Source organism: Athalia rosae, chromosome 3, assembly GCF_917208135.1.
Source record: "Athalia rosae chromosome 3, iyAthRosa1.1, whole genome shotgun sequence".
Classification (NCBI taxonomy): domain Eukaryota; kingdom Metazoa; phylum Arthropoda; class Insecta; order Hymenoptera; family Athaliidae; genus Athalia; species Athalia rosae.
In genome coordinates this window covers 5,739,941-5,757,759 of record NC_064028.1, presented here as the reverse complement: position 1 = coordinate 5,757,759, position 17,819 = coordinate 5,739,941, and the positions used below count along the sequence as shown (strand labels likewise).

Genomic DNA, 17,819 nt, shown 5'->3' with positions numbered 1-17,819 from the left:
TATTATACCCACGCGGTTTATTGGAATCAATTGGCGAAACTTTACACGCTAAAATCATTTAGTGGATCAACGTCAACCATTATGTAACCGTCTTTGTCATCCACGTGTAAAATACATGTGTGTACGTTTCATTGAATTTTAAAGGTGCGGAATGCTCTTTCACGGACGCCAGATGAATTCGTTTCTCTAATTTTCTAATAAAGTGCGAGAAATTTTGAATTCACGAAATATATTGAAACAAATTATCGTTCACAACTTATTCGAAAACCCTCGATCTGTTGAAAATCAAATTTTACATGAATATTACTGTTGGAAGTGCTTCGCGTGTAACGCGTATCGATTGAGGGTGCAATAGGGGATGTTCATCGTGAGTCGGCAAGTTACTCACATTCCACTCGAGTTTTAGAAGTACATCCGAGTTCTGTAGAGTTCAAAGCAGTTTTCGTTAATAAACAAGTTCCAATGCAATCGAAAACCACTGTTGAAACGCTATGGAAGACATCGACCTCGTTGAGATGAATAGAAAAAAAAAAAAAGAAAAACCGAGGCAGCGTTGAATTTTGAAAATGATAATTATAACCGCCTCGCAATAGACGCTGCAAGTCATCGAAGCCTTCGGGCAACAGATGCAGGTCAACGGTGAAGAACGTAATCTGGATTTAAATAATTCTGAAGTCAATGGTGGTGCCATTCTTGCCATGGGTCATCAATCTCCTACTTCTGGAGCTAGAATCACCGGGCACCTGGCCCATGAATTCAGGTGAGCGATCTATTCTTCAGATTTTGAAGAACAGTTTCATTGATCTCAATTTTTTAATCTTTTACGCTGTTGCAGAAGGAGCAAAGCCGAGTGGTGGTCGGAGTGGAGTCCTCGTCGAAGCTGTTGGAAGAATAAAAAAAAACCATCAAGTCCCAAAACACGCTGACAACGAGACCCATGGCATCCACATGCCAAAGTTCGGAAAAAACGTGAATCCATCATCGAAACTGATGGGAGCTATATCTCCTCTTCTGTATATTCAGTAAAAGAATGAATGAATTGGTGAACTTTGGGACTGATCTTAGGGCCCATCGTCGGTCGGCAAGTTACTTGCAGCCAGAGGCATGAAAGGGGACTGATGCCACCAATTCGGGCTGCCTGGCGGTCGAGCATTTTCAAACGAGAGAACGAGAGAACGCCTGTACGGTTATTCCTGAATTCATGCTGCGGCGCTGATGTGAAACTCAAGTCAAGACTCGGGTATTGCGCATGTTGACTCTTACGAGTTGATATACGATAAGGTAGAGCGAGTAAGCCTACGTCATCTACGTGGACTTTGCCCCTTTTGCTCCGATTAATAAAAATAAATTTCAATCGGAACGTTCAGTCAACCGTTGACCGGGATTTCGTCACCATGTCCGTCGCCACGAAAGGTACGAGTTTTTTTACACTTTTCACTCGAAGAATTCTTTACCCCGAATAACGCCGAAGCTAGTGCCGAAGTAACGGAACGGTTTATTTTTCATCTGGGCGGTAAATATGTGAAACTTGTGAACGTCTGACTATGCGCGATCGCAGAACTGAACGTAGGAATCCAGCGAGTAGTTTGCACAATTTATTTGATGCAAGAAAAAACGAATCTCGCCACACTTTGCTATTAAATATTTTGCGCTTGATGGATTGTATCTAATGAAAGATGTGCGACAAAGCTTTGTAATAAATTTTGCATTTGTTCAGTTTAATTAAAGTCTCTATCGACATCGAACTCGGTTGACCTCAACTTCATTCGATGTTGTTTACGACCCATTGTAAAATCTGCTGCTCCCCACGTTGCTCCGATGAGTGAATCAATTCCAAAGCATGAATTGTAAATCCAGAGTTCAAAAACCAGTCCAAAGTTTGATCGACTATTGCTCAACCCCGGTTGGATTCGCACGATTCTTTGAGTCAAAATTAAGTGTGTCATCGAATGGCTTGAGTCTGTCATGACCGAATGGAATTTTATTCCGAACGTGGAAATACCTGCTCACCAAATGTTAATCATACTGTCAATAATTTTTGTCAATGCCATGTAACTTTTCTGATTAAAATTGTTGAATAGAATTCACCTAATCATCGTGTACGTTACGTAAGATAACAAATTCCCCAGAGTATCAGATTAGCTGATTCTTGTCGATTTTTGTTCTGTCCACAATAATACTCTGGACTTTGCTTGAAGATAACAGCGACAATTCGCTCACTTTTTACTAGCCAATTCATTTGGAAATAATGATGTGTCAGCAATAAATTTTCGACACCTTTGAGAAGCGAATCACCTTTGCTGAAACTTGAGCGATTATCGTCAAACTTATGCTCCAACAGGGATTTTCATCGTCGCCGCAAAACGCACCCCTTTTGGAACACTGGGTGGTAAATTTGTGAACAAATCTGCGACTGACCTTCAAGAAGTCGCTGCCAAAGCTGCCATCGCAGCCGGTGGTCTGAAACCAGAGCAGATCGACAGTGTGGTGATCGGGAACGTTTTAGTCGTACGTTATTTCGATTAAGTATTGGATTCAATCCAGGATACGTCCGATTGAAATCCTGAGTCACAATTCGTTCGTCGGTGTTCATTTTCAGAGCTCAGCTACCGACGGTATATTTGCTCCGCGTCACGTTCTTCTTAGGAGTGGAATTCCACTGGACAGACCAGCTTTGGGTGTAAACCGTCTCTGTGGATCGGGATTCCAGGCTCTCGCCAATGGCGCACAGGTATATTGATAAAAACCAAAACTGTATGGAATGATATTAGTTTCAGGTATATTCATGCGAAATCACCGAGTGTCTTTTTCACAGAGCATTCTCGTCGGTGAGTCAAAGATCGTTCTCACCGGTGGAGTGGATAACATGAGCCAGGCGCCATTCGTGGTCAGAGGCATCAGGTTCGGTACAACTTTGGGCCAGAACTTTAATCTAGAAGACAGTTTATGGGCGGGATTAACCGACACTCATTGTCAAATGCCAATGGCCATCACAGCCGAGACTCTGGGAGCCAAGTACGGAATAAAAAGGGAGGAAGTCGACGCGTTTGCGTTGAGAAGTCAGCAGCTCTGGAAAGCAGGTGGGTTTTGGGGAAAAAGAGAGAATTGAATTCAAGTCCCCGTGGGAGATGAAATAAAGTGTGCCTTAAACGATCGATTGACCCGCAGCTAACGATGCCGGATACTTCAAAGAAGAATTGACACCCGTGACTGTCCAGATAAAAAAGAAAGACGTCGTCGTCGATGTCGACGAACATCCTCGGCCGCAAACTACGGCTGAAGGACTCGCCAAACTTCCAACTATTTTCAAGAAGAACGGACTCGTAACCGCGGGATCAGCATCCGTAAGTTCTCGAAAATTATGCCGAAGAGAAAAGAAAATGAGTCAGGATGGAAAATCGCGATCAGAATTCTCAACGACTTTCCGTTTCAGGGAATTTCCGACGGAGCTGGAGCAGTAATAGTGGCAAGCGAAGAAGCTGTGAAATCCCAAGGATTGAAACCACTCGCGAGACTCGTTGGATACAGTGTCGTAGGAGTAGAACCAAGTATTATGGGAATTGGTCCGGCGCCGGCGATCCGAAACCTCCTCAAGATAACCGGCAAGACTTTGAACGACATCGATCTCATCGAAGTAATTTCGCAAAAAAATGCACTCCTATGATAATCGATTCAAATTTCGAAGAGCGATCAACTGATTTTGGCACGTTAATTTCAGATCAACGAAGCTTTCGGTGCCCAGACATTGGCTTGCGCCAAGGAACTTGAATTAGATATGAACAAATTGAACGTCAACGGTGGTGCCATTGCCGTCGGACATCCTTTGGCCGCCAGTGGATCCAGAATTTCCGGACACCTCGTCCACGAATTGAGGTAAGCGAAATTTCTTCTTCGCACTCTCACGAACCATTTCATTCCGATTGTGGCTGATTTGCACAAAATTTTTTCACATCGTACAGGAGGAGGAAAGCGAAATTCGGAATCGGTTCCGCGTGTATCGGAGGTGGTCAGGGTATCGCTGTCCTAATCGAAGCTCTTTGAGATCGATCATCCAACTGCAATGCAACTACACTGCAAATACTCGCCAAAAAATGATGAACGCACATCATCTTACTGTAATACCTACAACAATAAACACCTTCGATACGTGCCTTGCAATTTCATGCGCTATCGAATTCTAAAATATGTTAAACATCGCAAGAAATGCATTAAAATGTTTTCTATAAAAAGAAAAAAAAAAAAAAAACACTACAGATGACTTTCTATCCATCATCCATCGACATATTTTTCATTTGCATAATTTATTCCGACATTAGGTACACTATTCGAACATCAACGACTACACATTCGTAATTCATCTAAGACTTGTCCGTCGAAGTCTGCAGTACTGTGAAAAACGAGTAAGACGCTCTCAGGATCTGAAAGATTTGAAATACTCGAATTTCGTAAAAATAATGATTCAAATTGAACGTTAACTCACCACAACGAAGGTCTGCAGCGAAAGGGTCAATATGTTTCCAGCTTTTAACACCAGCGGACGATTCGCTCTGACCATTAAAAGGCGCAAGGCACGTTTGTAACGTTCTCCGCAACGCCACCAATTCCCCATAAAAGCGGCATACACGACACTTTCGCTCTGACAAAATAGACGAACAATGTTAAAAACCCCCAATTGGAGTAAAATTCGACTCGGATATTTTTTACGAATTGACTAACGTGGAGAACAATTTCGTTACCGTGCCAACAGTAGATAAATATTTGATAGGTCATACAGCAGATGTACATTGTCGTGCCGATTACTTCTGTTGGAATAAAAATTTTCATCTGCGAATTTATTTGCACGATTATTCATCTAATTGCGTGCTCGAGGCGCTAAGAATTTTATCACCGACGATGGTCAGCTAGCGATGGTCGAATCGTTAGTTATTACCTGTGTGATGTGAAATGCCGTCATGCATATAATTATACAATTCACGAAAAACTGCATCGCTATCGTACCACTGAAGATCGCTTCGATTTCTCTAGCGAAACTGGAGAATAATAGAATGAGTATGTGGAAAAAAAACGGGAACGCACGGAAATTATTCAAACTCACTAGATGATATCGGTATGGTGTTTTATGCAATTTTCAAGTTGTTCTTCGGCAACTTTTGCGGAAAATTGCTGCGAATCGTTTGCTCCGATCTGGCTGATGTTGGTCTTCAGTATCTCCAGTTGACAACAGACAACCGTAAACAAACCCGTGACCAAAGTGTCCATACCGATATTTTGGAAACATCCCATCAACATTGCGAGCCCCTGATGGGCGCAAGTGAATTCGAAGGCCGGGGATTTCGTTACGTTGTAAGGATACCATCCCTCCATCGGAAGCTGACGATTTCTGCCCGCTGTCAGATCGGCGACCGGTCCGAATCCCCAACAAAAAACCGCTACCGTGCCAAAACTCTGATAGGCGATGTAATGGAAAATACCGTTCGATGTGTATCGCTTCAGGATACTCTCGTACCGATAATTGTACTTGGAAAACGTGTCGCTCGAAACCTTCTCCAAAAGAGCCCTTATCCGATTTTGCCGCAGCAAGAGATTCAACACCTATATCGCGAGGATTGATTAACCGTGAGAATTTCGACGGGCAATAGCGAGAAAAAAATTAATTCCGCTCCAATGGGGAAAGGGTGCGCTTCATCCTCGATCCCAGGGGAGCAAAATAAACGTGCGATGGCCGGGAATCGAACCCGGATCAACTGCTTGGAAGGCAACTATGCTGACCATTACACCACCATCGCACATAGAGATAATGAAATTTCGTTTACACACCAGGCAGATATTCAACGGGAAATTTAGAGCAGAAGAGAAATGCAAGATAAGTGTTGAACCTTGAGCGCGTGCGATGAATTTGTCATAAGAAGAAAGCTTCCGGCTATAATTTTCTCAACGTCATGATCGCCCCAAATAACTGTCAAATTTACAGTCTGAACGATCAGGAGTATTCCTAGTATGAATAGAAAACTGAACGATTCGTAGAACATGTAAATCCAACGATAGCGTCCTTCGGGAGGCCAGGTGCCCAGCCAACGATTTATTCCGAGACTCATTTTCACGTGAAAATTCGCTTCCAGCGAATTCATATTTGCGTTCTTCTTCAAACTTTAGGACTGAGTTTTGGTCGTAATTGTTAGATAAGCACGCGTATCGTAGACATATTGCAACACATGTGTTTTTACAGTCAAGTACAACGGAATTGTCGAACGTCCATATCTTATCTGTGTAACGACGACCGCGAATAAAGACGACTCGCAATTGAAGATTATAATATTAGAGTCTTGACGATTGATAATTTAGTTCAATTCCCGCTAATCAAACCTCTTGAATATTCCAGCGAGGAATACTACTACCGTGCAATTGCACTTCAAACCAGTGCAAGCCGTAACCCTAGGGAATCGATTCCATTACTTCCTGGACACACGTAATTACAGCAGGTCTCTAATTTTCCATGAATTGCACCTGCTCCCAGGTTACGTGTCCCGCGACTACGGTCGCACATTCGCGATTCTGGAATTAATTACTACGCGGATACGCCGATACCTGGATAGCGCGCAGCCGGTGTCTGATAATCACAAGAAATCGTACCACGTCCGTGCAATCGACAATCGTTTCACCCTTTTCGAAAATTGGAAAGAAAAAGCTCGCGAGTAAACTTACTTGGATGGCGACGACGTTGCCGAAATAACAGTACATGAAAAGTTGGTATCCTATTGCCATCAGGTAGGATAAGTTTCCCATAATCGTTGACATGTTGTACTCGGTCAGCTGAAATTCGATAAACAAATACCGTCACCCGATGTACACAGTTGTTCAAAGATCATTTGAAGAAAGATACGAAACCTGCGAGATTGCGAAGGCGGTCATGCATATTACCAAACAATTTTCCATGAATTGTAGAAAAATTGCCAGATGAAAGATATCTTGAAATTCTCTGGCGCACCTGAATAATTATATATCATTCGTCAGACTAAATATTGACGAAGTTCAGCCAACACGTTTCTTACTCGATTATTTTTATGTGATGTTCGACGCACAGCGCAAGCTCTCGACAAATTTTTTCGTCGACTTTCTTCAGCTTCAAAACGTTCATCTTTTCGTAATCTGAACCACCGACCGGCTCGTCCGCATCGTCACCGATCTCCTTTAGTTTGGTTTTCAATATTTCCAGCTCGCATCCGATAATCGCCATGTAACCGATCATGAAACCGTCCATGGCGATATTTTGAAAGCAACAACTGAACAGCGTGTAAGCCTGACAAGCAACGGTGAGTTCGTACGAAGGAGAGACCAACGCGTCGTATGGATACCAGGCGTTCAGTGGCAGAACTCTGTTAGATTTGTCTGAAGTTGAAGAGGAAGAATGAAAAAATTCTGTTCGTTAATCGAAAATCAACCAATTTGACATTCTCGTTGTTTTACCTCTGAGACTCTGGGCGATGGAATTTGCGGTCCAAGAAACGCAAGCGGCTACTCCGGTGAATTGAAAAAATGCATAATGCGTAAAACTGCTCCAGGCGTATCGGTATCGAATTTTTTTCGATGCCTCCGTGTCCTTGAAGATGTCGATTCTTTCCTGTGTACGGTCCAACAGTTTTTGGATACGTTTACGGTGACGAATAATCAGATAGACCTTAATTACAATGCGGAGAAAATAACCCGATCAGTTACGTGAACCGATAACTTTTTTTTTTTTAACATCTACGATGAATATTTATTAAATCTGAGACCTTGAAGACGTGAACGCAATTATTGAACAAAAGTGATACGGTCGACGCTGATTTTTCGGCATCTCGCGTTACCTCTGCGACGACAAACGCGGTTTGTACCAATACCAAATATCCCAAAACACACGTCATCATGAACGTGCTCCAGATCAGATAAATTTTACTATATTTTTTCATCGGTCGCCAGGCTCCCGTGATCCTGAGTACCCAAATCGGAATTTTCGTGTTATAATCCGTTGGAATATTTTTCATTTTTTCATCCAAGTATTTTCGAAAATTAATTCCGAGCATGACGGTGTATCGGATCTTTCGACTTTCAATAAAAATCTGTGACTTCGGTTATTAATTTATATTCGAAATTCTCTTCACCGGAGCTGCGTTCGCTCCAAATTGACACGTCGAACACTGCCTGCGAAATGGAATAGCAGCGCCGGGATTTTTTCTAAATACGTTCAAGTCCTGCATTATTCAGCCCCGGAGTTCACCCCTGCGTAACGTTGACTTCCACACGTACCAGTTGTACAATGATTTTTCGTATTTGTACCGAACTTTGGCACCGCACACGAGGACTTATTTTTTCGATAACTGAGAAAAACCGACTCTCCGAACTTGAGGGTGTATAATCAAAGGACGTCTGTTTCGACGAAGTTCGGAAACTATGGATGAAAAAAATATCAAGTTACGATCGTTGAATAAATCACTGCCGAAAACAACTGCGCTAAAGTCATATTCCGTACCCGCCGAATGAATAATGCGAATCATTGAAAATTCCCGCTTGATTACATAAGAAATGCGATTCGGGCGTGCGGCATGCACGTTATTATTCGACGCTGTGCATAATTAATAATCTACAAAAATAGAAGTGCCTCGGGAATCGTGTTCTCGACACATGCCACGAGATAAAGACCTTCTTCTGCCCGTACATAAATCCGAAGATATCGCGTACCGATTCGAACGGCTTTCGTGCGACGCTCAGTCGACGCCAACAGCTCGGAGATAGAGTTGCTCCAGCTGTAAGACGGCTTTACAACGCCACTAAAAAGTGCTTCAAAGTTTCGAATAATTGAATCTCGAAGTTTGTTTAAAGAAATATAATAAGGAGATTTTGGAACTCGAAGTCAGATGCTTCAGTGACAATTGTTCGAGCGAGTTGAATCTTCGTTTCATAAAAATCATCGTACTCTTCGGAGTGCGTACAGTTCGTCAGGCGAATATCTGTTTTTTTCTTTTGCTCGATTTTTGTACGGACTGGCCTGTTTTCTCATTACTCGAGCGTATTTTTACAGTTATCTCAATCCGTTCGGATAACAACCTCAGTAAAATGAGCCCGAGTCCGACGTTGCTGAGCAAGGAGATTCCCGACATCGAGGTAACCGCGAATGCGATCATTGTTCGTACAGTTTGTTATCCAAATAAATCGCTGGAATTGTCTGGAATGAACATTGACGTAATTTGACCCTATTTCAAAATGAATTTTTTCAAACGTTACTCACCTATTTACAGTTTCGACATGCGGATAATGTCAACATTTCCACGTGATACATGGTATTGTTTTTAAACATTGATAACTGCGAAACAGATAATATAGGTCGAAAGATCGCACGTATTGAGAAAAATGAGAATATTTCTTCTCAAGACCGTTTAAGTTACTGATAATTTCTCTCAGTTTCGGAACATTCGTACTAGATGATGAAAAGAAAAAAAAAAAAACTAACAAAAATAGAACAATTACGTATTCACAGACATTCGGAGCGATTTGTCGAATCTTCGCTCTTACGAGGTTCATTCATTCGATCTCAAGGTCAATCGTTCGTACGTGATTCGAAAATCAATTGAATGAGTGGTCCCCGCGAGTATATGATACGACACAACATCGTTCGCGACATGATTAACAAAAATGCCTCAACCGGTAAAACGATGAGATTCGTTCTCCTGATTCCAGAATCTCTTGAGCCTCAATCCGAAGATAAAAAATTACACGAATCTTGTGCCTTCGGTTCAGACGAAAAAGAACAAGCAGCATTGGAAGCGAAATGCCAGTAAAAAATGCGGAGTGAGTTGGAATATTTTCTCGACAAAATATCGAACGTAAAATAACCGAAATCCCCGTACCGCTTCCGACAGAGTTGCGCCCCGTTGACGAAGAACTTCGACGACATCAAACACACGACGCTGAGCGAAAGAGGGGCCCTGAAGGAAGCGGCGCGATGCTTGAAATGCGCCGATGCCCCTTGCCAGAAATCATGCCCCACCCAGCTGGACGTGAAAAGTTTTATAACGTCGATTTCCAACAGAAATTATTACGGCGCCGCGAAGGCTATCCTTTCCGATAATCCTCTAGGACTCACCTGCGGTATGGTATGCCCTACCAGTGACCTCTGCGTAGGAGGATGCAATTTATTCGCCACCGAAGAGGGACCCATCAATATCGGAGGGCTGCAGCAATTCGCGACCGACGTGAGTCGTGAAAAATTTTATTCTAACTTTCGTACGCAGATCGGACAGCTGTAACCTGGATTCTTATGTCCCGATCAGGTATTCAAACAGATGAAGATTCCGCAGACGAGAATTCCCGGGCAAAGCGTTGAGCACGCCGATACCAAGATCGCGCTGATCGGTTGCGGGCCAGCCTCGATATCTTGCGCAACTTTTTTAGCGAGACTCGGGTACAACGACCTGACTATATTCGAAAAGGAATCGTTCTTCGGCGGGCTGAGTTCCTCCGAAATACCACAGTATCGTCTGCCCTACGAAGTCATTCAATTCGAAGTTGATCTGATGAAGGATTTGGGCGTTAAAGTAGAATTCGGTAAAGCGCTCTCGAAGAAGGATCTGACAATCGATGTTAGTGAAATTTTTCCCCGAAAAAATTTTTCTCCAGATTCATAATTCGTAATAAAATTTACCCAACGTTCGTTTCTCGACATCGGCAGGGGCTCAAGAAATCGAATTACAAGGTCGTATTCGTAGGAATAGGTCTTCCGGAACCGAAACTCATTCCGATATTCAAGGATCTAACCGAGGAGATGGGGTTCTATACGTCAAAAACCTTTCTACCGATGGTAGCGAAGGGCAGCAAGGCAGGAATGTGCGCGTGTAAAAGCCCTAGCTTGCCTTCTCTGCACGGAAACGTGATCGTCCTTGGCGCAGGAGACACAGCCTTCGATTGCGCCACGTCGGCTCTGCGCTGCGGAGCCAAAAAAGTCTTCGTTGTATTCAGAAAAGGGTTTACAAACATCCGCGCAGTTCCGGAGGAGGTCGGTATCGCGAATGCGTATTTGAAATGAAAGAGGCGTTAAAACGAAGGAATTCAACCAAATCCTTTTTCACTACTTTCAAGATGGATTTAGCACGGGAGGAGAAATGCGAGTTCGTACCGTTTCAATCGCCAAAAAAGGTGATTACCCGAGGAGGAAAAATTGCCGCCATTGAATTTCTCCGGACCGAACAACTCGATAACGGAGAATGGATCGAAGACGAGGATCAGGTGGTTCGTTTGAAGGCGGATTTCGTCATCTCTGCTTTCGGATCCGCATTATACGACCCAGATGGTCGGTACAAACGCGTTTGCCGTACCGGAGATCGTTTCGAAAATTACGAATTTTAATTTCCTTTCAGTAAAAGAAGCGATGGCGCCCGTGAAACTGAATCGATGGGGTTTGCCGGAAGTCGACGTCGATACAATGGCCACTTCTGAGCCTGGTGTATTTTGCGGTGGAGACATTGCCGGTGTTTCCGAAACGACGGTGGAGTCCGTTAACGATGGAAAAACAGCCGCATGGAATATTCACAAATACATTCAGGCAAGTGATTATGGTATAATATTTCGTTCGGCAGCAGATTAGAATATAATAATCCCTCAGGAATCCGCGGGTAATACCGTGCCCGACGAACCCCAGCTACCGAAGTTTCACACTCCGATCGATGATGTCGATATAAGCATTGAAATTCTTGGCATGAAGTTTGAAAACCCTTTCGGACTCGCTTCCGCACCACCGGCTACATCGAGCGCGATGATAAGAAGATCGTTTGAAGCCGGATGGAGTTTCGCCGTGACAAAAACCTTCGCTCTTGACAAAGTAATCGCATCGGACGACATTATTTCAAATTAATTTCCAGAGTTAGGTTTTTTTTTAATATCATCCGCTTCCGCAGGACATGGTCACCAACGTATCCCCTCGCATCGTGAGAGGGACAACTTCCGGTCCCAATTACGGCCCGCAACAAGGAAGTTTTCTTAACATCGAATTGATCAGTGAAAAGTCGCAAGCCTATTGGTGCAACAGCGTGACGGAATTGAAACGTGATTTCCCGACAAAAGTATGAGGAATTTTCGCATTCGGTATCGCCGAGGTTTTTTTTTCTTTTTCTCTTTCTGTTTCTTTGCAACAGTGAGAAACGCGATACCTCTTTCAGATAATAATCGCCAGCATCATGTGCTCCTACAACAAATCCGACTGGACGGAGCTTGCACAAAAAGCTGAAGCGTCCGGTGCAGATGCCTTGGAATTAAATCTCTCCTGTCCTCACGGTATGGGGGAATCAGGGATGGGTCTCGCCTGCGGACAGGTTCGTAATGATCGATCGTAAATCCCGATCCCACCACCTTCGGTTCAGCAGAACTACGCGGAGTTCCGTAGCTCCGAAAATCCTCATCTCTACTAGTTTTCCGACAAGTTCCGGACCGTGTCTGATTTTTTTGTTGATTTTTTTTTTCTTTTCATTTTTTTTTCATCACGTTTCGCAGGATCCCGTACTGGTCCGGAACATTTCCAGGTGGGTGAGGGCGGCTGTGAAAATCCCTTTCTTCGTGAAACTCACGCCGAACATTACCGACATCGTGTCGATAGCGCGCGCAGCTCACGAAGGTGACTAGAAATTGATCACAAGTAAACTAGGAACGTCCTACTTACCGAAACATCTTCTGCAAATCCCCAGGTGAAGCTGACGGAGTATCAGCCATCAACACCGTTCAGGGTCTGATGGGAATTAGAGCGGATGCGACCCCGTGGCCGGCGGTGGGTAGCGTCAAAGCGACGACGTACGGCGGAGTGTCTGGAAATGCGACAAGACCGCAGGCTCTAAGAGCAATATCGTCGATAGCTCGAGAGCTTCCCGGTTTCCCTATTCTGGGAATAGGAGGTATCGATTCCGCGGATGTTTCGCTTCAATTCCTCCAGTGCGGTGCATCGGTTTTACAGGTACGAGCCAGGGCATGGATTAAATTTACAGTTCGATAACAGATATTTGGGCAGCCTCGATTCGTTCGTCTGTTCAGATCGGTAGCGCGATACAGAATCAGGACTTCTCTTTGATCGACGACTACGCGAACGGACTGAAGACCCTGTTGTACCTGAAAAGTTTGGAGCAAGTCAAAGAATGGGACGGCCAAAGCCCGCCTACGTTCAAACACCAGAAAGGAAAAGAAGTCGTCTCGCTGAAACACGCTTTGGGAAAAGTAAAAGTTCACCCCAAGTATTCAACCCCCCCCTGATCCGTATTCGAAATCCAACGCGATCAACGTCGCTAATTTTTCTCACTTCAGAGCATTCCGTATTACGGTGAGTACCAGCGACTTCGGGAACAAAAAATTGCTGAACTCAAAGCTTCGGCCGAACTACCGGGAAATCCACCGCCTCCCTCCAGACCCGCACCACGTCCGGTCGCCAGAGTTCCAGCGCTGAAGGACGTAATTGGAAAAGCTCTGCCGCACATCGGGAACTACAAGCAACTGGACAACAAGCAACAAGTCGTTGCCTTGATCGATGACGTAAGAAAAACGAGAACGCAATCTTCCACGAAAATTGAAAAAACGCTCGCCATTTGTTGTCTTTATTTTTATGAATTTTTTTTTTCCCACTTTTCCAGGACATGTGCATCAATTGTGGCAAGTGTTACATGGCGTGTGCAGATTCTGGATACCAGGCGATAACCTTTGACTCGGAGACGCACATTCCTCACGTAACAGACGACTGCACAGGCTGTACACTTTGCTTGTCCGTCTGTCCGATCATCGATTGTATAAGGTTCGTTCATTCCAGATAAGATTTGGAGGACGGTCTTTGATCCCCAAAAATTTCGAAACTACATCAGAGCGATTGTAACTGATTTCAGTATGGTTCCTAAAACGATACCCCACGTAATCAAGCGAGGAATTCCACCCGTGGGATTCAACGGATTGCCGAAGGACTTGCAATGTCAATAATCACCGGACTCGGTCTACTTGCCTAAGGACACATGTATATCGCTCATTATGCTGTTATGAATTAATTAAAATCTGCATAAAAATTACGGTATGAATAGAAAAAAAAAAAAAAAAAAATCCAACGAAATTCGCAGGTGGCGATTAATCGTTGCCAGCACGATCTTTGCTACTCGCTATCGACATCGAGAGCGGGGGATCCTTTTTCTATTTTCCAGATGATTTGATCGGATTGAATTGTAAAGAAAGCACGTCTTCGATCAGCGCTGTATAACGTGACTCCAATTTTGAAAAGTAAAATTTATTTTCAACACTTGAGCGTGTTTCGATCCTCGGTGCAACGTCTCGAGGTTTTCATTCCGCGATGCCACGAATTTTTTCGTTGGTTCGTATTCGACTGGAAATTCGTATCGGTTAATTTTTTCGTTCTCATCTATCGTTACGGCTTTATAAAATGCCGTTCGACGGTCGACGTGGATTTTAATGGCTTAGCGAGATCGTAAACTCTACATAAAAGATATCGAGCTCGTACAGTTGAGCCAAAAAACGATAAAATAGGCTGGAACTGCATTTATTAACTGTCATTTGACGCGATTTTCAGAGTAGGGGAAACGGAGAAAAAAAAAGTTTCCCAACCGAGTCGAAAAGATCGATACATATTAAAGTTGTCTAGGCTCTTATCTGCGGTGGCTGATTTATTGGAGTCGGCATCGCGGTTTTTACAGCGAAATAATTCACCGCGAGCTATCAATTGCTATATTAAAACACGAATGAAAAATACATCGTCGAGTGTTCGTCGATAAAATGCAATGAGAAAGTCGCGCGTTTTAAAAACGGGTAAAACCTGTCGGCGAAAATTCAACGATTGATGGGAATAAGCCCATGACGAAACGATCAAGCCCTGAATGTTCCGTGAACGTAACTCGTAGGTATTCGCTTCTCGACATGTTTCACTCGTCATTTCACAAGTTAATTTTTCACTCCGCGCGTTGCGTAATTCAAAGGTGTGTACGGGCGTAGCAAGTATATAAGCTTAAGTTACGCTGCGAGAGAAATAGATGGTGGGTACGTAGCGAAAGAGGTGGAGGGCAAAGAGCTAAGTTAATATCGTTCTTGTATAACGAGCTTTAATTACACCACTTTTCGAGAGAGTGAAGAAAAAAATTGGATGGTAATTACTACCGGGAAGATGGGAAAGAATAGCTGTATGGTTATACGCAGACAATACGTCCGATCTCGCGTACGACCGTAACGCCTAGCTCGGCCGCGATTCTCCGCGTTTTACACGACAGCAAAAAACGGCTATTTACCAAAAAGCTCTTGAAATTTGTGGAAGGAAAAAACAACGACCGTTTTCCAATTGAAGGGATTAAAATAGCAGAGGTTTGATTCGAGTAAAAGGTTCTCGATAATTGTTTGACGTAATTGAAAAAAATTAACAAACTAAAAATAAATAGCTTTTCACCATTCGCCGAGAAAATATAGTCGATTACATTCCTGTACCTATTTTGAAACGTTAGAAATCTAATATATAATTTCCGTATAATAACCGAGCGATGATGATACGAAGAAGCGACATATTATTGCATTTGTAAGATCCGGACGTGAAATCGTAGCAGCTGGCTCATTCCCTGTGCTGATCTCAATCCGCAACAGTCTACGTATACCCCGTATGTTAACGTTGAATGCAGAAAGAAGAAGAAAAGAAAAGAAAAGAAAAAAAAAAAAACCGTGAGGTTTACGGCTCTCAGCAAGGAAAAGTTCAAACTCTGTCGATGTTGACCCAAATTTATCACGCGTGCCCATCATTAATTTATTTCGTATCTAATATTCCGTTGATAATTGAAGCATGAATTGAACGAGGTAAAATGAGGTACGATCTGACTGAAATACCGAGGAGGGTAATTTTAAACTCGGACATTTTAAGATCTTGATTTCGGAGGCAATGATAAAGCTAGAACTGATGCTATTTTACTTAATATCTAAACGATGTAATTTCTCATCCGGTTTTACAATACCGTTTCGAAGAGACAAATTACGGCAAAGAATGAATAGAGCTCACGTCTAAGAATGCGATAAAACCCAACATCAATCATATTATAATTCTTAGCAAGGAAGGAGACTCGAACTGGGACGAATAAAAATTCTAGTTTATTCCTCGTCGTTGCATCTGATGTGACTCTCCGAACTGCAGCTGGTAAAATTATTCCTCCTCAAACATCGGCGGTCGTATATTTTCACTTGGATTATCGATTCTGGATCGGATCAGACGGAATTCGCTAAAATTTGAAGATACCATTATACTCTAATTAAAGCTTTGATCCGCTTCCGTCGTGCGTGAAAGAAAGCGAAGGTAATGTAATCAAGGATTAAGGTCGTACAGCTTTTAAACGTCGCGTAGCGTTTGTTTTCTGCCGTCGATCAATCAGCTGCGTGCACAAGAAAGGTTTCGTTTCCCCAGGTGTTTTTTTTTTTTTTCCGGTTGAAACAACCGAACCAGTCAGAGCTCTGCACTTTTCCCTAACAAACTACGTTATTTAGGTCATCTACGGTCACTTTTTATATACTATACAAGTTTCTTGCATGCTTCATTCTAGTTCGGTATCATCCGACCGACAATTTAGCCTCTGGCAAGGCCGTATCTCTGCGAGCGAGTGAAAAATCGTCGTAACGATTGTACGTCATGTTCACGTTTTTATGGAAAAATGGAAAAAAAAAAAACGAGAAAACTGAAACGAAATCGCGGAGATGGATGATTTTTGAAAAACGTTATCTTGGGTCTCGTACCTGGTGTCAAATCTCGGATAATTACCGCTCGATCCCTTTCGTTCTTAGCGAGAGAAAATTGTGAGCAATTCGTTTATCGGAATCCCCTTTGGCAAACGGATTTCCAAGCTCAAATGCAGCGGAGCTTTCCGCCTCGTGTGTACGTGACAATCGGTGACTGCTGGTTATTCGTCAGTCTCTTTTCTGAGACGTTCTATTCTCGTACCTAGACCGACGTTTCGGTCACGTACGAAAAGGTGAGAGTCGCGTACCGGCCAAACACGACCAAAAAATAATTTATACCTATATTGGAACGTCGTTTTTTCCTCGTGTTCGAATCTACCCCGCGAAATAGAATTTTACCCGGTGGTATCGGAGGACGGTTCTGGCCGGGTGAAAAGTTCCCTCTTACATTTCGGTACGAAGTCATTTTTATTTCACTAATTTTTAGTATCCTCTTTCTTCGTGACGGATGTAGCTGAAATAGACGGAGTTTCTAAACAGTTTTGATTAATAGATGAGCGTATAAAAGTACCTCACCTCGTTACGTCGGTGAACGTACATCGTTACAAACTACATGTGTCTGTACGGTTCGGAAATATGGAAATACAATCGGACGGGCCTGCAGCAGATGTGATGTATTTGTATGACCCATACAAATTCGAAGACGACATCTTGCTTTTAAACTTTCCATGACACCGATATTATTCCTGCCACTTTGACAGCTCCATTTGCTGCAGAAGTTGAGCTTATACGCGATCCAGTCGTTTTCATTGAACGTCTCCGTCTCTCGATTGTATCAGATATTTCTGTACCTGCTGAACATCTGCCCGTATTCCCCTAGCAAAGTTAAATTGCAAAAGTTCATTTTCTATCGGGCGTACACCTTGTAAAATGAATGATAATTACAACGGCATTTGATGCAGCTCTGTCGTCTACCGTGAATCGATTATCGTCGATGGTTAGCTGCAAGTGTGCCGTTTTCGTGTTTCGTCTATTACAGAGGCATAGAATGGCATTCTTCGAAGAAAGTTCGACGAACGACTCGCGTTGTCCCATAAAAAATTTCATTAATTAATTAT

General features: G+C 43.2%; 3 protein-coding genes and 1 non-coding gene across 4 annotated transcripts; 2 read left to right on the top strand and 2 right to left on the bottom strand.

Moving 5' to 3' along the window:
* The first annotated feature begins 1,256 nt into the window (after window positions 1-1,256).
* On the top strand, window positions 1,257-4,158 carry LOC105693929 (3-ketoacyl-CoA thiolase, mitochondrial). The gene is made up of 8 exons (XM_012414193.3): window positions 1,257-1,413; window positions 2,342-2,508; window positions 2,600-2,731; window positions 2,816-3,080; window positions 3,169-3,344; window positions 3,434-3,634; window positions 3,719-3,873; window positions 3,960-4,158. The coding sequence occupies exons 1-8, from the start codon at window positions 1,395-1,397 to the stop codon at window positions 4,039-4,041; spliced, it is 1,197 nt and encodes a 398-aa protein (XP_012269616.1). The 5' UTR covers window positions 1,257-1,394; the 3' UTR covers window positions 4,042-4,158.
* A 63-nt stretch (window positions 4,159-4,221) lies between these two features.
* LOC105693869 (odorant receptor Or1-like) lies at window positions 4,222-8,174 on the bottom strand. The gene is made up of 11 exons (XM_048651844.1): window positions 7,773-8,174; window positions 7,465-7,675; window positions 7,050-7,386; window positions 6,886-6,985; window positions 6,703-6,810; window positions 5,877-6,140; window positions 5,096-5,592; window positions 4,931-5,030; window positions 4,717-4,824; window positions 4,481-4,636; window positions 4,222-4,418 (listed from the first exon to the last, which is right to left on the bottom strand). The coding sequence occupies exons 1-11, from the start codon at window positions 8,058-8,060 to the stop codon at window positions 4,359-4,361; spliced, it is 2,229 nt and encodes a 742-aa protein (XP_048507801.1). The 5' UTR covers window positions 8,061-8,174; the 3' UTR covers window positions 4,222-4,358.
* Trnag-ucc lies at window positions 5,715-5,786 on the bottom strand. The gene has a single exon. It is a non-coding gene; the product is annotated as a tRNA-Gly (tRNA).
* A 109-nt stretch (window positions 8,175-8,283) lies between the features above and the next one.
* On the top strand, window positions 8,284-14,060 carry LOC105693880 (dihydropyrimidine dehydrogenase [NADP(+)]). The gene is made up of 16 exons (XM_012414091.3): window positions 8,284-9,138; window positions 9,712-9,822; window positions 9,894-10,226; window positions 10,305-10,613; window positions 10,703-11,026; window positions 11,110-11,320; window positions 11,388-11,572; window positions 11,633-11,848; window positions 11,925-12,089; window positions 12,186-12,338; window positions 12,517-12,637; window positions 12,708-12,970; window positions 13,048-13,227; window positions 13,315-13,539; window positions 13,638-13,795; window positions 13,884-14,060. Exons 1-16 carry the CDS (start codon window positions 9,091-9,093, stop codon window positions 13,972-13,974), a joined length of 3,093 nt encoding a protein of 1,030 aa, XP_012269514.2. The 5' UTR covers window positions 8,284-9,090; the 3' UTR covers window positions 13,975-14,060.
* Window positions 14,061-17,819: the final 3,759 nt, after the last annotated feature.